General features: G+C 41.3%; 1 protein-coding gene across 2 annotated transcripts in view; it reads right to left on the bottom strand.

Moving 5' to 3' along the window:
- Window positions 1-8,102: 8,102 nt before the first annotated feature.
- bcas3 (BCAS3 microtubule associated cell migration factor) overlaps window positions 8,103-25,215 on the bottom strand; it is a 360,714-nt gene continuing 343,601 nt past the window's right edge. For both annotated transcript variants that reach the window (XM_079166673.1, XM_079166674.1), the window contains one exon: window positions 8,103-9,715. In XM_079166673.1, coding sequence (XP_079022799.1) covers window positions 9,567-9,715 — 149 coding nt within the window. In that variant the 3' untranslated portion in view covers window positions 8,103-9,566. The remainder of the gene's footprint in view (window positions 9,716-25,215) is intronic.

Here is a 25,215-nt window from a genome sequence, read left to right as displayed (position 1 = left end):
AATGAGGTGATGTAGTGCTCAGTCTCAGAGGGCAGGCCGTGGCAGCGTGTAATCTCCGACAGGTTGTATTTTGTCAAACCAAGGACAGTGCGGGGCTCCGGGAGCCACGGGGGCCCCCCCACCCGCCTCCCTGCACTCCGCTCTGCTGAGCTCCTTTAGAGGAAATCCAGCGCTGCAGCTCTTGATTAACTTGGACTCAGTTTGTTAAAGAGCCGCTCGGCGCCAGTCGGCTGATGCGCCACAATAAGAACAATCTCTTGTCTCTTTATATTTACCCTGAAGTCGTGCATGCGCGAGCCCCTCCGCCCCCCCCCCCCCCCCCCCCTCAGCAGCCTCATCTGCGGCTCCGCTCCACTTTTCTGCCTCGGTCATGGCTCGGTGTCAGATGTGAATTTAAAAAATATATATTTTTGGATAAACAGCTGCTCTCTCCGTGTTGCGGGACACAAAACTGAAACAAAAAGTGAACGAGACTGCCACAGACAACTGCGGATTTCCTATTAACCCTTGGAATTTATCGTCTCGGCGGCTTCTGCTGACACAACGCTTAGATATGTTGTGAATATTATATATATTATTAATACATATTCATCCGACAATCAAAAGAAGATAAAATGTGCTAAACAAAACTGTTAATGCGAGACACAAATGCAACTCCAGGAAGTTTCAGCGGCCTGCACGTGTGCGTCAGATACATCGTGTTATGTGATTTAGCAGCATGCAGTGTTTGCACATCTCCGCTATGTTACACACTTGTTGCTCGGTTTCCATCCGATTGATACGGCCCGCTTAAAAGGTCAGCAGGCCTGACAGCAGCAGCTCTATACCCGAATGCTAAAAAGCTGAAACCCAAACAGTTTCTACAAGCCCATCAGATCAGACACAACCCCCGGAGCACCAACTGTTCCACACAGCGGAGTCAGTGTCCACTGCTAATGTGAAAAATATGTGTATTCTAACAGTTGGAAATAAATGCCATTAAGCATCAACTTCAAATGAGGAAAATGTAAAATCATCAAGCATGTCTGGCACATACCTCACCGTTTTCTCCAGAGTTATTTTGTGGTGTGTATCTGCTATAATTTGGCCGGACAGCTGACTTGTTTGGAATGCTGCACCTTCCGATTTATGAAATGACAGAAGAGACGTAGTGCCGTGGGAGCGGCGGCAGTTTGTCATTGTGTGGAAGCTGCATACACTGAGCTTTACTTGGAAAAGAAAAAAAAGATTAGCAACATATGGAGGTGGATAACGGGTTTTCTGCCGGAATACTCAACTGGATAATTGTATCAACAATGCTTTCGCAAATTGGTCACCATTTATTTGTTCTGTTCCGTCAACGGTACAGAAATCTTCATTACGCGCGATTTAAAAGTCATTAAGTCAAGGGAGGACTGCTCCAAGCTGCTGCTAGATCTACATAGGGGCACTGTGCCGATAGATTAGCACATTCTCTGTGTTGGGGATTAATTAAAGCAGACAGTGAATTTGTTCCTCAGACTTGTTCTTTGGGAATGCGTGTGTGTGTGTGTGTGTCCTGCGTGTCAGATGGGCATGTGAAACAATCATCGTGAATGGTACAAGATGCGCAGAGTGTGGAGGAACATCTAATAACAGGCGCATATTCTTAATAAGCGTTGATACCACATTTTCTGCCACGTTTAGATAATTTATGATTTTGACAAAACCAGACATGTGTAAAAAAAAGCAGGTTTAGAGGCTTCAGTTTGATATATTTGATGCAACCTGTCGGCCTCCCTGTTATCTGGGGCTGTGGGCCTATTTCAAGTGAATGAAATGCTTGCATGGCGATTTCCACACAGTAGGAAGTTGACTCAAGCTTTTCTGTGTCCTTGATCCGTCCGCTCAATACAACACAGTGCAGCAGATGTGAAAATGTGCGTAAAAACGTCTTCCGTCCCGGTGATTTGGCCCATGTGTCAACGATCCAGGCCAAAGACGCTCTAATTACAACATAACGTATAGCAGTTTTGCTCCATATTATTCTATAATCGAGTATTGTTATTTTCTTCCTCCCTCCGACATTGTTCCTTTCTTCCTTTTATCTCTCCATCTTTTCCTCCCATCTTCCTGCATCATCTCTCCGGCTATATTTAGCGGCTAGACTGAGGCCTTGGCGCCAGACCGTTTAAGACCTGTCAAAGTCCCTCATATTTCCCCTTGTCACATGGAAACCCGGCGACTAGCGGCCCTCTCCTCCTCCTCCTCCTCCTCCTCCTCCTCCTCCTCCTTTCTTCTGCTTCTCCTTCTCCTTCTCCTCTCTCATCCTCATCGTACAGCTACCAGCACCCCTCCTCCTCCTCCACTTCCTCCTCTCCTTCATCTCCTCCACTTCCTCCTGCAGCTCCTCTACAGTTCACTCTGCTAAATGACACATATCATTTCTCACTTGTAAAGCAGTCTCCTCAACCACACACACACACACACACACACACACACACACACACACACACACACACACACACACGCACACACACACACACACACACACACACACACACACACACACACACACACGCACACACACACACACGCACACACACAGACACACACAATATCATATTATTTGGAACAATACAATGAAAACGAAGCCTTTCGGGACGAACGTATTACCTGATGCATCACAGCTCTTCCATAAAACAAACATGTTTTGACTGGACATGACTTCATGACAAACTCAATCATGAACTACAACCACTCATATCCAGCTACCTTCCAGCCCCTGAGCTTATTTTACCCTCATATTCTGACAGACCAGTTCTCAGCTGCAGCCTGCAGCCACAGTGTTGTGTGGGGGCTGTGTGTGTGTGACTGACAGGTAGCCGCCAGGTGGGGGCGCTATAGTGACCCAGGGGAGCCAGAGAGGAGTGACAGAGATGTCACATCCACAGGCGTTACAGCAGCCAACACCGCGATGTTATAGACACTCACACAGAGTTCAGACTGATCAGCTTTGATTTGATTTACTCTTCAACTCTTTACAATGCAGTGCTTTTAATACACTCTCTAATTATTTTACCATTAGATTTTTAATCATAGTGAAATTGTGCCTTATAGGTTATTGTGCTAAGGAGACTCGGGGTAAATCAGAATGGAAGCACAATCTGCACGGCCACAGGTGAATAGGTGCATGATGCTCGGCCAAAATCTGCGCACGCGTATATCTCAGCGATAATATGCCAAACGCGATCACTGGATGTGACGCGTGCCTCCAAATAGATCACAAAGACATTACCTATTGTCATTACTCCCTCAAATATTCCCTGCAGCATTAATAGAAAAAAACATCTGTTGTCATTTGTCGGTTGCTGGTTGCTGGTTGGAGGTGACGTTCCCGTTGTGCCTTTGAGCACAAAGTGCCGTGAGCTCCTCTGTATCCACAGGAGGACCTCTGAAAGCACCAATAGAGACATTAGAGTATTTCTTTTTCTTTCTTAGGTGCCGCACATTTTGATAAAATCAAAACAAATCGATCCCATTGAGTCATCTTGTTAAAAATACCTGTTCCGCAAACACGCAGTCACGACTGAAAACGGCCTTTAATGTTGTGGGTCCCCGAAACTTGATAAAAGGACACGAAAAAAACATATTTCTGCTAAAACAAAAAGGCCTCTGCACAGTCGACTTTCTTTTAAAAGATATTTTACATGTTTAGATTAAGAAATATTCCACATATTACAATATACATATTCCACCACCTTTCAGTAAATACAAATAAATACATTTATTTGAGGGATATTATTATATACGGTTTCGCAAAAACCCTTTAATTTTGAAAATAGATTAAAAGTATTTGATCAAACAGAGCGGTACAATCTCTCCTTTAGGATAGGCTTTCTGTGTATTTTGACCGGAAGTGTGAACGTGCGGGTTTGTTCGCGCCATCAAATGAAAGAGAGGTAAACCTTGTATGTTTGAGTTTTGGTTCTCTCAACGTATTTCTAGGCGTGAAATAATATTAAAATTATCGGCTTTTAAATATCATCCTGCGCACATTATTTTTTTTACTCTTCCATTTTCGTTGAGGCACTTTTTTTTTAAACCAGCAAAATAATCTCCTGTGTGTTTGCAGAAGTGTTGACAGCGTGGATAAATTGAATTAGAAGCTGCAGCGCGGGGAACATTGAATGATATTAGGAGCAGCAGAGGGGCAGGAAGGCTACCTGTAGGCCGGAGGGAGAGGCTCTTCTGCCCCTCTGCTGTCACACAACACGGAGGATCAGACATCCTACATGACAGAAAGCATAATGACAGACACAATCTAAACACAACCTCTTATCAAGACTAAAGACACATTTTTCACAACATTTGTAATTCTAAACGCTAAGAACTGAAATTGCTTTCAAAAGTGCACGTTTTGACACGGTTCAAATTAAGTTGCGATTAAAAATAACTGAAACATTGAAGATTATATGACAATCAAGTTATTTCTGAAAACGAGATGAATAAAACATCTGCAAATGTGTCGTCATGTCATATAACGCCGTCGCTGTCAGGCAGTGATTGAAGAGATGAATGGAGTCAGACTTCATCGCAATGTCCCTTTAAAAATACTGAGCTGACATGTATCTTCCCACACTGTGAATTAATGTGTGCTAATTGAAGTGAAAGTGAGCCTAAAATGTAGGAAAGTGAGTTTAGGTAAGTGGATCCCTGCTTCCTCTGTTCCTCTGTACAGGTAAGTGTTTTATTAACTGCCTTGTAAAATGACAGAAACCTAAAGCAGCACAGAGAATGGAAACTGATTCATGTGTTTCTTTAAGGATAAATATGGCGGATGAAACTGAAGCTCATCCAGAAAATATCCTGCTCATGTTCCTGATTCAAATCTTATCTCCTTCCAACCTGACAGCAGCCGGCTGAGCGCAGATCAGCGAGCACATCTCCGGCATTGTCTTGGGCATTTTACACTGTACAGGTCCTGACACACTGATGGTGAGTTTTAGTGGGAACAAAGCTGTCTCTGTGGTTCACAGAGCTCCTGGAGGGGACTGCAGGAGGTGAGAAAAAAGGCAAATAATTAAATGAACCTGATGTGAGGAAAGTCTGTAAATGAACCATGTTTGTAATTTAATGACAGTTCAAAGATTGAACTCTTCCTTGACAGTTATACATTGATCTATATGTTGTCTGGTTGCAGGTTTAGGATCCATGACATGTCAATGTATACGTTTCCTGCAGCAGCTGATCACCTTTAACATGAGATAATCAACTAATCATCAAAATCATGTTGCTCTCTCAATTAGATAGCAATTATTCTAAATAATTTATTTCTCTCAGGTTCCTCAGAAACATGTAATATTATTTACAGCACTCAAGATGAACTTGAGTGGACAACATGTGTTTACAATTCACCACATGTAGTTTAATACTTGTTTTGATCAAATGTGTTCGAGGTGCAGGCCATGCTAACCAAACAGAGTCCTGGAGCTCCGTGTTTCTAAGCAGTTTCTCCATCACAGGGCCGACTGAGTTTAAGGATTTAATGTGGAGGTGAAACATGCAGGAATCATCTCAGGTACGTCCCACACAGTGAATGGTGGGTTGCAGAGAACAACTCAAAGTACCTGTTACGGTTGAGCTGCAAAAGAAGCAGTTTTTTTCTGTCTAATTTTGGCAAACAAAATGACTTTGAAAATGATAATGATAAAACAACTCTGGGCTGCTCACCTACAAAAATATCTCCAAAATGAATTTGTAGTCACCATTTGGATTGTAAAAATAAAATCATATTTAGAATATTTTTTAATTACATGATTTGTGATTATTGGCCACACGCATGATTTTTATGGTTAACGTTTCAAACGAATCTAAAGTCACATGTTGGAAGCACGGACATATAAGAGGAACATAATATATAATAGATTTAAATCTACATTTTAGCATCCATCAAAATGTGAAGGTTTTTTTGGAAAGTTTTTCCATATCCGATGTTGCATGTTGTAAAATTTTTTATATTGGGCTATATAAATCAAATTTAGATTAAATTTGAATTACAATAGTTATTTCTAAATCCTCTTTGCAGAAGCTGCTGGACTTCACAACACCATTAGAGACCTATAGCTTTTAATGCCTGCTCCTATACAATCAACTGATTTTCCCAAGTTGCGCAATTCACTAAAATATATACAATAAATCCTCAAGTATATAGTAAATTACACCCTATTCTGGATTGTAAAAATAAAATCATATTTAGAATATTTTTTAATTACATGATTTGTGATTATTGGCCACACGCATGATTTTTATGGTTAACGTTTCAAACGAATCTAAAGTCACATGTTGGAAGCACGGACATATGAAACAAAGTTTGTTTTTCAAAATTGTATTTATTTATTATACACAGCCCAGTCATAACCATGTCTTAACCAAATATAATTTGCTGAAAGAAACAAAAAGAATTTGCATTTGGATGTATTTGCACTGCTGGTCTCAGCAGACAGAACATTGGTCATGTTGTGAATGGAGGCCACAGTTTGGATACATTAGCAAGCAGCACAATATATGCATCAACATCAACTGTTGGCTTTAAAAAACAGCAGATAAGATAATTCCCTCAGGTCCAGAAGCATAGGGAGATATTTCTGTTGGTTGCTTTTAAGAGAAGTATAGCTAGCAGGAGGTCTGAGAGTTACTTTATCTCCTAAAGTCTTGAAATGAGAAACGATGAATGATGGTAAATTTGCTCCAACTAGGCTACACTTGAAACTAATGATTGTTAATGATAATCTAGAAACTTTTACCATGGAGTCCGTCATCTTTTAGAAAAGTAAATGTCAACGGAGCCTGCTATCATTCAACATGCTGCTAGCCACAGTGTTTGCAATACGTGTTAGCATGCTTTGTTCCAATCAGATGTTTCCAGTTAAATGCTCATGCTAACCAAGCCAATGCTTTCTAGTGACCCCATGCTAAATACAGGAGAATCAGTGTGACGACACTCAGTATTAGTTGTACTCGATTAGCCCTGTGATGATTGATACGCGTTCACTTTGCTTTCCTGTTCAGAGTTCACAAGTTGGGACTCAACATCCACCGCACATCTCTAAGCAGAATGTTGAATATAACATGGGGACTTGAAAGTTCGCGCCATTTACATTTCAGGGAGCTGATTCTCTTATCCAGAGCAACTTGAATCAATGAGGAGGGATTTACTGTTTTGCAAAGGACGCATCTATCTGAATTACTGCTGCAGTACACTGTTACATGTCAAAGCTCACTATTTTAGAATTTCTTCTTGAAATCAATATATCGCTTAATGTGCCCAGAATCTCCCCATTCAGTCTTGTTACAAATTCATTTTAAACTGACATTATGCGTATCAGTTGTCAGGATTTTGGTGTATTATCCTTGTCAATGACCATATTGTTATTCATCATATTTTCTTTAAAGTATCAAAAGTGACCCTGATGATAAAGCATTGTAAAATGTTTGGTAGAAAGTGCTTGAATTAAATAAAAAGTTTCCCATAAAAAGCTGCCGTTTTTCTCTTTTGCTTGCTGCATAACGCCGCACTTTCCTCTGGATGAAGTAACAGAGAAACAGCTTGAGCCCATTTCTACTTTATTCATAAATAACTCTTCAATAAAAACATTTTGTATGTATTCTGTTGTCTTACTTATACTGTGAAAGATTACATTTTTGTCTGCAAACGTTTTTTTGGTCATCTCTTCAAGCTTGGAGATGTTCCATTGTAGCAGGGCAAGGACCACTTTTTCATTTTATGGCCAGTAGCTTATGAACACATCGATGAGATGAAATAACGCTTACAAGAAATAATGAAATGCAAATTTAATTTAATTTGCTTCTTCTTTTTTTTTTTATCTGTGTTTTGAGATTTGAAGTTTTGTGCTGATTAGCAGAGAAACAAACATGGCCTCTCGTTTCTCAGAACAAAGAGCCAGAGTCGACCATAAAAAGTCCCTTTAACAGCACTTTACTGCCTGTTAAAAAATATGGTACTAATTACCAGTGGTACTTTGTGCTGATGGTCACCACCGTGGTTGAAATCTGAATGGCACAATTAGGAGCAATCAGAGTGAGAAAAAAGACAAACAGTTTCATTTCCTTGTGTTCTATTATGTTTTTATTTTCTTGCATGACTGCTGGGAAGTAAGTATTTTACAAATTAAATGGTACTGTCAACAACAAGCATTTGCTCTGAATTAAAACACGTAGATGCATGCCCTCATTCAGTGAAAGAGCAACAACAGGCCATCATGGCATGCAGCCAGTCCAACAACACGCAGACATGAGGGATTGTACATTATTATTTTTATCATTGGCAATTCTTTCTAATGTGTCTCTGTAAATAGTGCATTTCAGTTTTGACCAAGACAAACATTTTGCTTCGGACAAACTAACAAAGTGTGTTGAATAAAGGAATTTTCTGATTATCAAAGTCAATCTGCTTTGCTTCAGGCAAAGCTAGCACATTTAAGTATAATGCATTTATTTATTTATCTATAACTAGAGGCGAGAAAAAGATTTTGGTCAAAACTTGCGAATGAACAAAATACAGCATGACGGCTTCTGTTACTCCACTCAATGAACATGTACTATCTGGAACGGCCGAGTTGAGAAATACATCTAAATGATGTCAGAAATGTCTCAATTACACGGTAAACATCTAAATGACTTCAGCAACGTAGTAATAGTGTCATCTCATTACTGCATCTCTTGTCAAATGTAATTACATGATAATCAAAGGCATGAGAGGGACAGATTTAATCAAAAACATTTCGGGAGAGGCCATGAGAGCAGCAACACACACACGGAGGGAAAAGGAGCTGCTACACGTCACTGACTGGAATAAACATGTTTCCTTTGTCGGCCCTCCCGCTCTCATGGCTCATTCAGACAATAGGCACACCGTAAAACTTCAAACACACACAAAGAATGACGGCGGCCCGGGCTGAGGAAACATCAGCTGCAGAGAGGAGAGGGCGGCTGGTCTCCAACAACGTCTGTGTCAACTGGCTTCTGATTTAACACAGCAGCAAGGTGAAAGAGCAGAGATAGATGTGCGGGGCTGATACTGGCCTGTTATTAAAAATCTGATATTGAAAATAAAGGAAGTTCCTCCCTGACCGCTGTATCAAAATACTCTGTGATGAAACTACATTTGATCTGAACTTTAGATTTGGTGAACTGCTCGGCAACACTTAAACTAGTTTAAAGGAAATTTAGCTTTCAAGAGACTATAACACATTTTTCTCAGTGTTTTCACCCAGATATGAATTCAATTTGAACACTAAATAATTTAATTACATTTTATTTTTAGAATGATTGGAAATCTGTACAAACTACAGAAGCATTGGCAGCTTCATAAAAGAAATACAATACTAATACTGTGTGTGGCTGGGATCACACTAATGTGTGAGCAGCTGCATGAGAAAGTAACAACACAGAACACACTTCAGTGAAAAACAAATCCGAGGCATGATTTGTTTTGCTGTGTCAGTGCGATGCTGTGTGGACAGATATGGGGGAGGCAGGTGGGTGGGCCGGGCGGTGCTGGTTTTTCCTGGAGGAGAGGTGGGAGTCTAGGGGAAGTTGTTCGGGAAGAGGCTGAGCGGCTGGCTCTCGTTGGTGGGCAGGGGGGAGCGGTAGCCCTCGAAGTTGCGTGGGATGCTGCCGCTGGTGGAGCCCGAGCTGTTACTGAGGGTCTCGATGCTGCCCTCCCTCTGCAGTTCTGCAGAGACACAGAGAGAGAGAATCAGTGAGAGAGACAGAGAGAGAGAGAGAGAGAGAATGTTGAGTCGGAGTCATCAGGTGATCTGTTTTCAACCACAAGAGCTAAGCTAATCAGACAACACAACTGTACGGGTCAAATGTCCACATGCACAGTTTGTCTTCTGACACATACTCTGTATCCTTATTCTGACAGAAACAAAGTGACCTCATCATTCGGGCTGGCTATCAAGCCTAAATACTTTTTCAGAATGAAATTAAATGCATCCATAGCATCAAATATTTAAAAAGTTTGAAGCACCCAAAATCGTCCTTGAATGCTTTCTTAGGTCTAGTTTGCATATTCTAAATTAGTTACCTCCTATTGAATTAAAAACTTGATCAATTTTGCATTATTTTATTTTGCCATGTTTCTTTAATGGTTGCTTGTGTTAAGACGTCTTTAAACACACTTACTATTACTGAAACTATCTCTTGTAAACATCCATCACAGTTTACTGACTCATTTATTGGCCTAACTGTACATCTGTAATTGTGTTTATGTTCTATATTGTATTATTACTAACTGATATAAATGATGGTGAAAATTATGAAAATAAGATCCAAGTTATAATAAACCACAATGATCCTATAACCCACTGTTTCAGCAGCATACATGAAAACATGAACGCAATCTCAAACATTACAGGAAATAGGAAATTATTTTAAATTACACAAAGTGTCAAAGTGTGCATAGCAGCCAAAGGTGCACAGAACACTAACCATTAGCACCATTGTTCAGCATCACCACTACATTGAACATAAAGTAGGAACAAAACAGGAGATCCCTGCTTATTGCTTTACCCTGAATTACTCATCCGATATGAACTTGCATCTGTGTTATTAGCAGAGGAAGTCCACAGCTGTGGGATTAACCCACAGCATCAGTGGACAAGAGTTATTCTGGGACACAACCAAACTTCTCCTAACATTCTCTGGGAGAGAGAATTTCTCTGACATGCTCACATTGCTCCACAGCCCTTCAGACCAGACCAGACCAAGTTACTCTGCTGAGGATCTCCACATAAGGAACCTATTACTGTTATTACATGCTATAAACCATATCCGACGATATATGGACAGAATGGCGTGCGCGTAAGTGGCAGCACAGTATTAAGAATGTGATGCATGTAGTGTCCATCAGGCCCTTCACTGTCTTTAATCTGCTGCTGCCCGCCTGCTCTGCTGGCAGTGGTCTACGCCCTGTGAGCGTGCGACAATGTGCATCTGTGACAGAGTATGACATGTCATCAAGAAATTGAGAGCAGGAAATGATAATGCACGTACATGAGAACACAGGCGGCAGACTCCGGTTTTAAAAAGGGAAGCCAATACGGAAGTGCCTTAAACTTGTGCTCTTTCCAATGGCCAGCAGGTTGCTATAAAGAGTCTGGTTGTATAGAAGTCTATGAGAAAATGATCCTAAATCTCACTTCATTTATTACCTCAGTAAACATTGTAAACATGAGTTTATGGTCTCAATCTCTAGTTTCAAGTCTTCTTCAATACAGCATGATGTTCATTTAGTAAAATAGACGACATAGCGTGGCTACTACAAAATGTCAAAATGTCAAACTCGAGGCTTCAAATCTGTAGTCCACAAACCAATGGGTGACGTCACAGTGACTATGGCCACTTGTACAAACTTCACCCTTTTTGTCTTTCTGCTTTGAACCTGTCTCCCGAGTTGGTTCAACCAATCAGCTTGTTTGATGTGCAGGTCTGCATGATGCGTTAAGAAGCATAATTCCAGCTGAATGTGCAAAAAACAATGGCAATATTGCGTAGTCTTGCATCAATATATGGTGTGTGCTGATCCTTTGACGCATTGCAAAACAAAAACAAAAACGCAACAAAACTACTTGCATTGGTTTAGTAAAAACAACATGGTTTGGCTTTTGTCACGTTACTTAAGTTACGGACGTAAATTAAAATAAGTCTACGTTGACTTTTAGTTTCACATGGGACACAGACAGCGGTTTCCTGGGTGAAAGTCCTGTGTTGGACCGGGTCGACATGTGGTTTCAGGCACCGTTAAGATGATGAGATACATGAGTTTTGGTGGCTTATCAGATGCATAATGGTTTAAAAAAATGTAAGCAAGTATTGTACAACATGAAATGTCTTTGACCATTGCCAAATATACTGTAGAAATACGCTGTTTGTGCCACAATGTAAACCAACAGGAAATGCACCGGTAAATTACGTGGCGTTGTTTAAATGCATGGCTGTTTTTAGTCTGAACATGGTAATAGACCCACAAATCAAGAAAACATGCTGACATGATAGCCTGCATATTAATAACAAGTGTACAGAATAAAAATAAAAGCTGACATGCTGTCTGTAGCTGCAATCTGACCTACAGTTTCTTTCTGGTATCAGTTTAAAACAGCAGTTTTAACTGGGCCAGAATATCATGCTATGAATTCTTTCTACTGTTTGAGATGATGTTGAACTGCACACTGCTGCCTGTCAAAAACTAACTGCAGAGCAAACCGGTGACCTTGAGATGAACAGGAGGTCTAATTAGCTTAAGAGTCTTTTCAAACTCATACTGCACTGACATAAAACCACAGCGTGTGTTTAATACGTCCTGCAGATGTTGAGAGGCCAATATGGATCCTGTCTTTGTCACGTACTGCATGCAGGAAGTGGGAGCTTCTTACTTTAGCCAAGGGAAACCTAATACAAACCACACTGTTATTATCCCGGCTAACACGCAATGTGCCACACTGCGGTGTTATCCCAGCCCGCTGCCTGCCCCCCTCCTGTTTAATTCCCCAGCACTACACAGGGCAGACATGCTGCAGTAATCCCAGGCAGGGGCGAGGACTGCTGGTTCACACTGCTCTGGGTTCAGATAATGTGTGGATTTATAAAGCCACTTATACTGGTGCTTTATTGGATGAGGTTGCTAATAGTTGCAAATACTAGTTTAACCAGAAAATTCCACTATTTTTAATGAGTATGGATTATAACCCTATTAAAGACCCCAGAGCGCAGTGATGGGTCTTTTAGTGTAACTCTAGACAATGTAGCTGTTTTATTGTTGTTCATTCAGGATGCTCATGAATTGTTATGTCCCCGGTGGAACCAAGGATGATGATATTGTTACAAGATAATAGCAATTGCAATGGCACAGTACAACAAAGTGTCACACCTATCATATATCATCTGTATATCTGGACATGGTTTGTATGGATACATCAATGAGCTTAACGACATACCAGAAATGTGCAGCACTCGTGGTGATTTTGCACTTTAAAACACAATTTCTTTACTCACGCACATGAAGTAGCAGTGCCAGGGTTTATCTGTAAGAATATGGGTCATCAGCAATGATATCATTTTTCCAGCCACAGCTCCAGGCAAGCAGAGACAAGTGCTGGAGCCACTGAGACTGAGCCTCACCTCTCATCCGCGGCCCTGCACCGCTCCTGTTCTCCAACTCCTCGTCTCAATGCCGATGTGACACCCAGGGGGTCCTGTGGGAGGACCAGGGATCTCTAGCAACATGCTGCTTCTTTCTACCCATTAGTAACTTTATTGAGCTGTGTTCTTCCTGTCAATCAGTAAAATGCGACTCATCGTTTACTCTGCTTCTTGCATCACAGCTTCCTTGCTTTCTACTACGCTGACAGTATCTGCCAGCCACTTGCCCTCCCAGCTAGCCTTTTTGCCAGCTCCATCTGCACTGTTGCCGTGTTATTGTAGGCGCTATAAGCTGCTGAACACCCCAGTAAAGCCCTAAAGGCCTTTTCTAGTGCTGCCTAATCCACCTCATTGTGTGACGCCCACCAGCTATTCAACAAGTCTTAACCTCTCACGCCCCCGACACAATCCCCCAGCACTCTAATGTTGGGGATCTTTTCCTCTGGGGCTGATGTCACTAGGTAAAGTAATATGGTTATTTACAAGGTGGTTTTGTCCATCGTGATGTGTAGATAATGCTGTTCTGGACAGAGGCCAATAAAGAAATGGAAACTACTGTAGTGTTTGACTGATACAAGCTTTTAAAGGATGGCTGATTTGGGCCGGCTGATGGATATTTTGTGCTAACATATTGTGGCTTATCTTTAAAGATGTCAATTTCAATGCCAAAAGTTATATCTATTTGAAATATGAACGCTGATAACAGCAGCTTAGATGTGACTATTTGGATCTTGCATGAGGTGTTTTCTCCAGTGCTTTATCTTTCTCAAGCAAAAACCTCTCAAATAGCATTTTGACCATTTTAGGTCACTGAAATAAAATGTTTCTGACCAAGAAAGAGTATCGTCAGGTGTATAGCCTAATCTTGGAACTCATTCTGTTGTTGGTGTTTTCTTTGGGACTGGAGCTGTGTTCTGTGACAATACCAGTGGCCAGACTTCAAAAGAAAGTCCAAGTCAACCCAAGATACAGAGTCGAAAAAGCCCATCAGTAAAACAGCATTGGATGCCACAGGTGGAGATAACAGAGGAGGTTTTTCAGGCCAGCGTTGGATGGATTCTTGGCAGTGTTGAACAAGGGGGAAAATGTGGCTGTTTGGACACATGTCCTCGCACAATCCGACCGAGACACATATTACAACAAAGAGGCAAGTTAATACCTCATCAGCCAATCGGACATACAGAGGAAATGATCAGAAACAATGCAGTCTGCACCCTCGGCTGTGAACAGGTCGTAATCCTCATCCTCCTCTCACACAAACACGCACAGACTCCAGCATACACACTTTCATTTTCATACCAACACACAGGCTAAATCTATTCTCCAATGAAAAGGACAACAAATACTCTAGTTGCAACTGAACAAAATAAGAAAACAGTGTCACGTAATCATTTTATAGCTAAACATGCTGAGAAAAACATAATTATTTTTAGGTAAATGCTAAATGCTTACCTAAATGATTTGTGTCTTTGTGTAATCCTTACACTTGACTGGACTAGGTGTGGGGTAGGTCTAAGGGTTAGGTCCAGTTTAGTACAAGGATAGGACTGTAAGTACAGCAGCTTAGAGCTGAACCAAGAAATGAGTCTGTAAATTATTATTGAACTGACAACTCTAGCAATTAATTTGATGAAACACTAATGTCTGACATAAGAGTATTACAAATAATAGACAAAATAGACAAAACAACAATAGACAAAACTAGAAAAACAAAACCCAAGTTGTATGAAACTGGAATCTGGAACTCTAGAGTCCTAACCTCAACCTAGTCCAATTATCATTTAACGTTCACCTTAACATGAGAACAATCTTCAGCATGAAATCTTAACACTCAATGTCTACTGCCCAGCTTTCTCCAGAGATTATAACTACATTTCAGGTGACTACCATAGGTAGTCCCCCATCATCACCTCTTATCACTTAACCCGTAGCCTGGTCTCCTAAAAATAACATTCCCATATTACCAAACTGCTTCATCAATTACGTTTTGAGGGAACGTATTTTCTTTCGGATTACATTCATTATTGATGTATTTCAAAATACGTTTAGAAGAAATTCTTAAGGAGGAGGAGGAAGGATGGATGGATGGATGGATGGATGGATGGAAGGATGGATGGATGGATGGATGGATGGATGGATCAAACACAGGATTTCAACCCAGGAGTCCGGTGTTAGTGTCCCGTGTGAAACCAAAAGTACCATATTTATATTCACCCAAAACATGATCTAAACAATAAAACAATATAATGGTTATTAACGAATATGTAGAAATGCTGATATGTAACATATTTCTGGGTCAGAAACAAAGTTTCAACACATCCATGATTTGGAGAAACTTAAATGCCAACGTTTTATTCTGGCGATTGGTTTGTGACCAAGTTACATCCTTTATGTGAAAACTGAGCTATCTCCATGAAAACTAAGCAAACTCCATCCACTGAGGAAGACCGTGAGGCACGGGTGAAAGCTGTGGAAAACGCTTTTAAGTGGAGCTTGAGTTAAGATTTGTTTATTCATTTATTTTTGGCTTATCATAATTCCATGCCTAAACCTTAGACCTGACCTGGTTTTGTCTTTTTTTCTTTGTGAGGTAATTTGTCTCTCATGAATGCTGATATATATGAACACACACACACACACACACACACACACACACACACGCACACACACACACACACACACACACACACACACACACACACACAGCTACATATGCATAGGACGTCCTGTGGCCCTGACTGGCAGTGTGTTGGTGTGTGTCATGTGCATGTTGTGGTGAAACGAGACTCACCACTGAGAGGAAGGATCAAAGAGAAAACAAGAGAGCTCTTAATCAGAGGGTCTGTGCCAGCAGTGCTGGGTAGAGTCCCATCCATCCGTCTAGCAATCCTCCCTTTCTCTCTCTCTCTCTCTCTCTCTCTCTCTCTCTCTCTCTCTCTCTCTCTCTCTCTCTCTCTGGAAGAGGTTAGGATGGGGGTAGTAACCCATAGCGATAGTATACTTATCCCAGCTGATTGTTTTTGTGTTTTAACTTTAATCTCACCGTTGGCCCCAGCTGGCTCTGATTAGTGCTCTCACGTCACATTCCAGCCCCCAACAGTTTCACACACACTTACACAGAAGTGCATATGCACACTGGCCTATGTCAAAAAGGGTTCACGTACATGTTGGTGTTGGATGGAATTTGGCTGGTAGCACTATTTGTTCAATGAACCCACCAACAATTCATGTGCATCCCTACGTTGATTTAGTCACTACTCTCATGTCAGGTTTTTCTTTAATAGTAAACTAAAACATTAATTAAAGAAATACAAATGAAACAAAAGTATGACATTCATTTGTTTTCTTGCCCAGGCATATACAGTATTATGGGGAGCCCCTTAGGGCTCAGTGTGTGACAGAGGAACAGTCAGGGCAGTGACCCTACTGGCTGACCCACACTGCCATCTGAGCTACAGCTGCCAAAATTTCATGTTTTCCTTCGGCTTTTATCTTTTAACTACGTACAGATGACTATTAAAGCATATGTAAAATACTAGTCTACATCAAAATCCTGGATGCTAATGTTGTACATGGCTAACAGATGCAATTCTCCTATAACTCCTACTGATGGCACATTGGTCGACATTTAAAGCATTAAATTAAATTATATCTTGTTTTTTTTCACGCAACCAATGCAAAGTGGGTTACCAATGTCAGGTACCAATTTATGGCCTGAACTTCCTTTTGTGTTTTGTCATAGAGGAGGGGCCAATCCTCTAGGACTTCCTAGCACAGGGGTCGGAAACCTTTACTATCCAAAGAGACATTTTATCCTATTTTCCACCAAATAAAATGTGTCTGGAGCCGCAAAAGCTATTTGATATCACAGCTTAATAAGTTTTATATATAGTTATATTATATATACAAAAACTATAGTTTGTTGTATTTGTGAAATTATAGAACAAGAATAAAGACACTTGTTGACATTTTATTGCTATTTTACGTGTTATAACAATATCAAACTCTTATGAAGAGGAGAGTTTGCTGCAGCAGTTGAGGAATCGCTCTTTTTCGCTCATCTCCGTTTTTGAATGTATTACTATTTTGCTCGACAGAGTTCGAATCCAGGTTGATGCGATCTTTCCATAAATATATTTTCTTCAATGTATTTCTTCAAACGTGGCTGTGATGTAGTGCTCACTTATACAATCGTAATCCCCACAATATATATGAGATGTGGCTTTTAGATCTCCAGCAATATGTTTGTGAATGTGTGACGAATCTGGCAACAGAGGCAGAAAACAGCTGCTGCTGTTACGTGAACACAACACACGCACGGAAGGAAACCAGTAGGTTTGAAAACCAGTAGGACGTAACACCGCCACCCACTGCATGCCCAGTGTACATGAATAGTCACGTGATATTTGTTTTCAGGCGTTTAAGTCCGGACGGAGATCATCTTCAACGATGGTTAAACAACGTGTGGACGGAGGACTCAGGAAGCCGCAACAGAAGGGCCGAAGAGCCGCATGCGGCTCCGGAGCTGCGGGTTTCCGACCCCTGTCCTATCAGAATGCTTGGTGACCATGTGATCACAATTCCACGAGCATTTCTAACGGTTTTGTTCACAATGGTTGCAGTGCTACGTGACATGGGTTTGTCCCTACCAGCAGTGATGATGGTTCTCTTCGTGGCAATGACATAATATTTTAATGATAATAATATTTTAATTCAGAGCGATGACGTGTCTTAGAAACAACGAGGTCGTGATTTCTCTTTCGCAGGTCATTAAAACCTGGTATGGACACTCAATAACATGCATAAACTGTGCACGCTGCATTAACATGGTTTCCGTCATTTAAGTCGGATGCCTTTCTGTCTAATGTCGCCAATCCCATGGTGGCAGAAGATAAGGAAATTATGACTGATGACTTTCTGTCTCAAGAGGAATGTATGATTAACCCAATGGGGTTAACAGCATGATCACGTTTAGTCTTTGAAGGGCTCTGTGGGAAATCAAGTCAAAGAAACACTTGTTAAACACCTCCAGGTTGTCAGTGTCACATAACAAATATACTTTTCTTATTAATGTCAATCAATCAATAGCATTGGCATGTTATTAAGATACTGAGTTCAACTACATCAATATGTAAAAAAATACCATTAATAATAAGGACTTACAGATGTTTTACACATGAAAGCATGTTGACATCGCTATGTGAGCACTTGCTCTGCACAATCCTTAGAAAGCTGGCCAGTTGGACGACTGAGTCCACATTAGTGGGGAAAGCTCATTAACATCTACTGGAGATCATCCTGATGGACTGTGAAAAGCCAGGCTTAACACACCCTCCTATGTAAAGGACAGCTCACATTAATGCGGCTGGAGACACTCACACCACATACGGTGTATCAGGATGAATGGCATGTGCAGCGTTCAAATGGAGCCACGTGCTGGATGTTGATACTAGGGGTGTAACAATACGCGTATTCGTATTGAACCGTTCGGTACGAGGCTCACGGTTCGGTACGCATGACGAACCGAACAATACGTTTTAATAATACTAGTCCATTTGGAAAATGCAGAAGTTGTGGGAAATATTATGTTTTCGGTGGAGTCACTGTTCTCAAACTGGCAACTCACATGACGTAACGGACAGCGTGCTCTCTGACACGCCCACCACCAAAGAAAAACAATTCCAGTCGGGCACTTTTGCGCTGTGAGACACGCTACACAAAGCTAGCTCGGTGCAATATGGCTAATAGACCAGAAATAGAAGATCCTCCAACGGCCTACAGGTCTGGTGTTTGGAGCCACTTTGGTTTCTCTGTGAACTATAAGGGCGATGGCGAGAGAGTGGTGGATACAAAAACAACGGTATGTCGCATTTGCTACACGAGTGTAGGCTACATCAGTGGGAACACCTCAAACATGTTAACCCATTTACGCCGACATCACCGCAGTGTGGCAGTGGGTGGAACTAAACGAAAACCTGGAGCAGCACACACGCTTCAAACTCTCCCTGAAGCATTTAAGCAGCTGTTCCCTGCCGATTCGAACAAGGCTAAAGCGATCACCACGGCGATTGGTCCATTTATAGCCGCGGACATGAGACCGGACGCTGTAGTGTAAAACGCTTTATGAACCTGCTGAATGTTATTGAGCCCCATTACACAATTCCTTCCCGAGCCCATTTCAGCTAAACCGTAATTCCTGTTTTGTACAAGAAAACAAAAGCATAAGTAGAGAATCAAATGTCCGAGGCACCCGCTGCTGCTCTGACAACGGATGCCTGGACGTCAAGCTACACAAATCTACCCGACTGTACCTCACCGCTGAACGGGAGATGGAGAGCTACGTTCTGCAGACCACTTGAGAGTCACACAAGCGAAGATTTGGTCCAAGTAAAAGTTGGAGCGAGCTAATGTAACTATTCCTGTGACTACTGATAATGCCAGGAATATAGTAAATGCTGCTGGAGCTGCTGGAGTAGGACCACAAATAGGATGCTTTGCCCATGTCATTAATCCAGCATCTCACAAAGCAACGGCAGTGCAGCAGATCTCTGGCCTCCTACCAAAGATCAGAAAGATTGTGACCTTCTTTCACAGAAGAACAACGGCAGTAAAATGATGATGGAGAAGATGTAAGTAACAATACTACATTTATTTTTTAAATTAAGGAGCAGTTTTTTATGCTTATGTGTTGCTAAGAAGACACCCCTGAAGATGGGTCACTCAGGTATAGTTCCATCATTGTTCAAAGTCAAAGAATAACTTTATGATGTTAGTTTTAATGAATAAATATATTTAAAAATTAAGTAAGTTTCTCTGGCATTTATTCTACTGTATTGAAAACGTACCGAAACGTACCAAACCGTGGCACCACTGTATCGTACCGAACCGAACCGTGAATTTTGTGAACCGTTACACCCCTAGTTGATACCTATTTCTTTTTGTGCACTGCTCAAACACTCGGGTTTAGCCTGGATCAAGCTCAATGGATTTTTGTATTGTTCATATTTGCAAGATGACAGGAAACATTTTGACTAAAGGTTAGTGCTGCAGTCCTGAATTCATCAAAACGGATGACATCTACAGAGTAATCACAGAGGCAAAGAGATGCTTTAAGCACCTTTATAAACACACCAAGAGCGTCCAGCTCACACACTGGCTTGTCCACAAAGAACGCCGGCCTCACGCTTGAACTCCACAGGGTAAACCCCGGCAAGCAGCTAGTCCCATGAATCATGACGAAAAAGAAAGTAAGTGATTCATGGGGCTAATTCAGGGCCCTGAGTGGAGACTTTCTCTTCGCCTTCTCTGAGATACACCAGCTCCAAATACACAGCTGACCACAACTTTCCCAGGGGCTACTCATTAGAGTTTTTTATAAGGGGTGCCAACAACAGGCTGGGACACTCCTGACACTCTATGTGGGCCGCTTTGAATTAGGCCTCTAATGAAAACCTAGTGCTGACCCAGGATTTGACTGGCTTCTTACTCAGAGCAGACTGACGGCCGCCTCACCACCGGGCACTGTATGGAACCGCTTTTATAGGCCAACTGCTGCTCTCGGGCCAAAAGAGAGCAACAACCAACCCAGACTGGTCTATGAGCAACATGAACAGCAAATATAGAAAAGAATGTTGTGATGACTGTGTTCAGCTGTATTTGTATATTCAGCAAACATAAAGCTACATGTAATTCAACTGAATATCTGATCATTTGAGGACTTTCTAAATTCTCTTTACATCCAGACAGTGATCAATGAACCAAATGCTCTGACAAAAAAAAGAGAAAAACTGTTATCTGTGACAGTGCCCCGCCAATCATTTCATTTATATATTTTAAATAATTGGATGGGCTAGCTGCCTGTTTACTTACTTACCTGTCTAGTCTGCAAGCACTCTTCCTTTGCACTCATTGCTCGTCACCAGAGCCTTCTGCTAGCCTGACAGCTGTGAGTAGTAGCAATAGCCATGTCTGTTGTTTACGTTCATCATGATCATTTTGGGGGAGGCTTGAAGTAACGGGCTGTCAGTGTTGCTGACTTGGCGACTTTCTCACCAGATTTGGTGACGTTTGGAGCTACTGCTGCTAGCTACCTTCAGTGGAGAAGAGATGACGAGACTGGGCTGGGTTTTTCAGTTGGATAACTATTAAAATCTGACATACTCTTGCAAGTAGGGCTGCAACAACGAATCGATAAAATCGATAAAAATCGATTATCAAAAGAGTTGGCAACGAATTTCATTATCGATTCGTTGTGTCGCACGATTATTACGCCACTCAATAAGTCGTGGAGATGTTTGAGTGTTCACAGCAGCCCGGTCACCTGAACACCGCAGCTAGGAATAATGGAATAGGACTCCGGTTCTGTAGCTGACGCTGACCGGCGTATAAACGTTGCCATGACAACACCGGAAGTTGATTTACGCGATTTGTATTATTTTTAGTTTATTTCTGCAATTATAATACATTACATTTATTGCCATTTTGGGTACCTTGTGTTAAACTCGTAACTGCTTCGCCGTTGTTTTACTTATGATAGACGAGCTTTTGTTTTTGTAACATGACCATTAAACCGGAAGTTAAGCGGAGCTCAGAAAGATGAGAAATGGCGGGTGAAAACAGCGAATTTTTTCTTCCCATTCTGTAATTCTACTGCTGGTCTACCAGGCGAACACGGTAAAGTTGATTCAGTTAACTCATTAAAGTACTGTTATACTTGTAGGTGATGAGAGACAGAGTATTTTGGGTAACCCACTGAACCCCACTCCTGATATTAGTCCATTTCTTTTTTTAAATTATTACTTTAACAGCTCAGGGATGTTCAAGCAACCTGTTTGTGCACTTTCTGAAGATGTTTTGCACTGTGAATTTACACTGTCAGCTCTGTTTTTGAAAAAAGGGTTAGAAATTAATGCTTTTTTGTTTTTTGTTTTTTTATCCGATTCATCGATTAATCGAACAAATAATCGACAGATTAATCGATTATTAAAATAATCGGTAGTTGCAGCCCTACTTGCAAGTTTCTCAAGATTACCAACCCTAGCTTTAAAGAAAACTCTTTTTATATCTGAAACTCGGGCTGTAGGTTCTAATTATTCTAAAACCCACCAAAATAATTGGTTTGATCTCAGAACGCTGACTAAAGGGAAAAAAAAGCACAAGACGTTACTTGATTAGATGACTTCTTATTTAGAAGAGAAAACAAAGGCAAATGGTAAAATGATTACCCAAACTGTCCATTATAAACATCAATCACAATGTATTTACAACTTCCTGGTTCAACTCTGACCTACCGTACAGGTCGTAGTTATGCGCCTATATGGGGCCTATTTTAATCGTACAACAACGTGTGCAAAGCAGAAAGTCTTGGACTGTTTGGGTCTCGAAGTGCACCTGCTATTTTGGTGCAAAGATGCTGGGTGAGGTGAAATATAGATCTGAGGATGTGACATCCATCTCGGAACCCTTCGGGGACCCTATTGGTCTGTCGTAGATTTAGCTTCTATGGCCAATATTTCGGGGGTTCCATTGTAACCAGTGGATGTCGGGACCATCAATAGTGACTTGAGAAAAGAGAATGGAGTTGGAATTGAGAGACGTCTACGACGGTATTGTTCCACAAGTAGCCAGTTTACAAGCTAATAAAAAGCTAAATGATTGTCAGACGATAGCCAATGAGTTCCCAGAATGCATTTTGAGCTATGCTTTCAAACACGGACTGTTTACCTGCATGTAACCAAAGCTTGCTCAAATGAGATTCGTCAATGTTACTCAGACTACAAAAGGACTACAAACAGAGACCAGAACACTCCCCATACCAGAATCCTGTCCCGCGGCAAATCTTATTGTTATCTAGATGACAACTCTGCAGGTCTTTTCAAGAGTTAATTGGTGAAACGGCAATATAACTATTAGATAAAGTAGTTTTTATGATTACGTCAATCCAGCACTATTTCAGTCACGATTCAAAATGAAATGTCGACGGCATATCTTAAATGTGACAACATGCATTTCAAGAATAATACATGAACCGCTGAATTTTTGATCTACAGTATATTCCATGAGCCTTGTTCTGGTACAGATGCTGCTTTTACACTGTGTCTGTGCATCTGAGACTCCACGTGGAGGACTGTACAGAATGTACAGACTTGTGGCAAACCAAAAGAAAACCCTGAATAAATACATGGAGTATAAATACCAATGCTTTCATGCAGGTCACAGGGCCCACTGAATGGTTTGATAAGTATGAAACTATGTGAATCGCATGCTATGGCTCTCAGCTATCTCATACAGCTGTGGGAGATTCTGGAGAGTTCATCACTCACATGAAGTTTGTGGAAATTCAATCTCTTTTCTTCATGTATCAAAAAAAGTGATTGAGGTTCACAGTCAACAGTAAGCACATTCAAATAGTTCTACTTGTGTAAGCACTTCATGAGCAAACTGCCTATGGTGGAGAACAGATCCCATGCTGTAGACTACTAAAATATCCTATCCTGAACACACAAGCACACACACACACACACACACACACACACACACACACACACACACACACACACACATATGGTTTGATGTCCTTTGACAAGCATCTTGGGAGACCCCTGTCAATGGATTTGGACAGGAGGGCTGGTCTCAGCTGAAAGAGGTTGCTGGTGTTGGTGTCCGCTGAGGAAACTGATGGACCTGACTGTGTCAGGAGGCTGCCGCTCATCATCACATCACATACCTGACCAGCCCCACAACCACGCCAAGGTAAGGCAAGACAATGCTGCTGCTGAACAGTGTGTGTGTGTGTGTGTGTGTGTGTGTGTTTGTGTGTGTAATGTCGTCAATGTTATCACAGAACAGTGGTCAAAAATACTCCAGTATGATTTTGTATTTGCTCCTGAGTGCCACACTTTGAACACATGGCTTAGAGATGGTTGTGGAAAATAATCCTCAACTCTGCCGGAAAAAAATGAATAAAAAATACCTGCAGCAACATGTACAAATCAACGCGGAACCGTGTGTTATTTGAATGCAGTGCTGTTTTTGGTCTTGTTGAAGGCGATGTCTTGATGCAGGATATGTCACTGTCCTATATCCCTGTGTCAATATGCATCACGTCTCTGGAAAAGCAGTTTAAATATCCTTTTTACATTTCTTCCTCAGTTTGGCTCATTCTGGCTACTTTACTTTGCCTCGATCTTCTGCTACAAATGACACAATATTGATGTTGTGTGTTGAAGGCTCTCATCCTGTCTCCTAACCTGGCTGTGTACACCAGGCCAGAATATAACATTAGCTGTGTGTCTTTTCTGATGCCTGATAGTATTCCTATTCCAATACTGTAGAAATGATGTAAACAGCCACATCAGAGTCAGATGACAGAATCTGATGCTGCTTTGATAACATGTAATAGTGGTCTGATTTTGCTGTCTAAATGTAGTCACCTAGTAACACACAGACATCAAACACACATTTACTCACAAACACACACCGGTCTACGAGATGCCTTTCCTGGCGCAAGTGTGAAATCAGAACAGCGGCATGTGAAAGCAAACCTGTGTACACAACTACAGAGCTGGTAAGAGGAAGAACAAGGCTCCATCAAGCCCAACACCAATGTACTATGGGTACTTGTGTACAGGTTAACCTTGAGAGACACACAAACAAGTAATGTGCACACAGACGCACACAGAGTCAGCAAAGGGTCAGAAGGGATAAAGTTCAGCTGGTCTGTATGAAGGAGCAGAGTCCTTTGTAAAGCTGCTTGTGAAGCCGGATACAAAAGAGCCTGCATTACATTTGGACTGCCTTTATATAGAGTAGAAAAGCTGTTTTTAAAGGGGACAAATCTATCATGCTAGGGTTTAAATAAACAGAATGTTTGTTGATGGGTACATGGGGTTTGAAATTTAAGTAGCATGATTTTCTTTATCTGCCTTCATATGAATCACACACTCTATCTTTGAACAGTTTAGATACGGGTCAAGACAGCGGAGGTCGAAAGGTTTACATTCAAAACAACAGAAGAATGCGAACGACCTG

Source organism: Pholis gunnellus (assembly GCF_910591455.1).
Source record: "Pholis gunnellus genome assembly, chromosome: 9".
NCBI lineage: Eukaryota > Metazoa > Chordata > Actinopteri > Perciformes > Pholidae > Pholis > Pholis gunnellus.
Note: the sequence above shows the minus strand (reverse complement) of the source record. Positions and strands in the feature narration are given on the sequence as shown.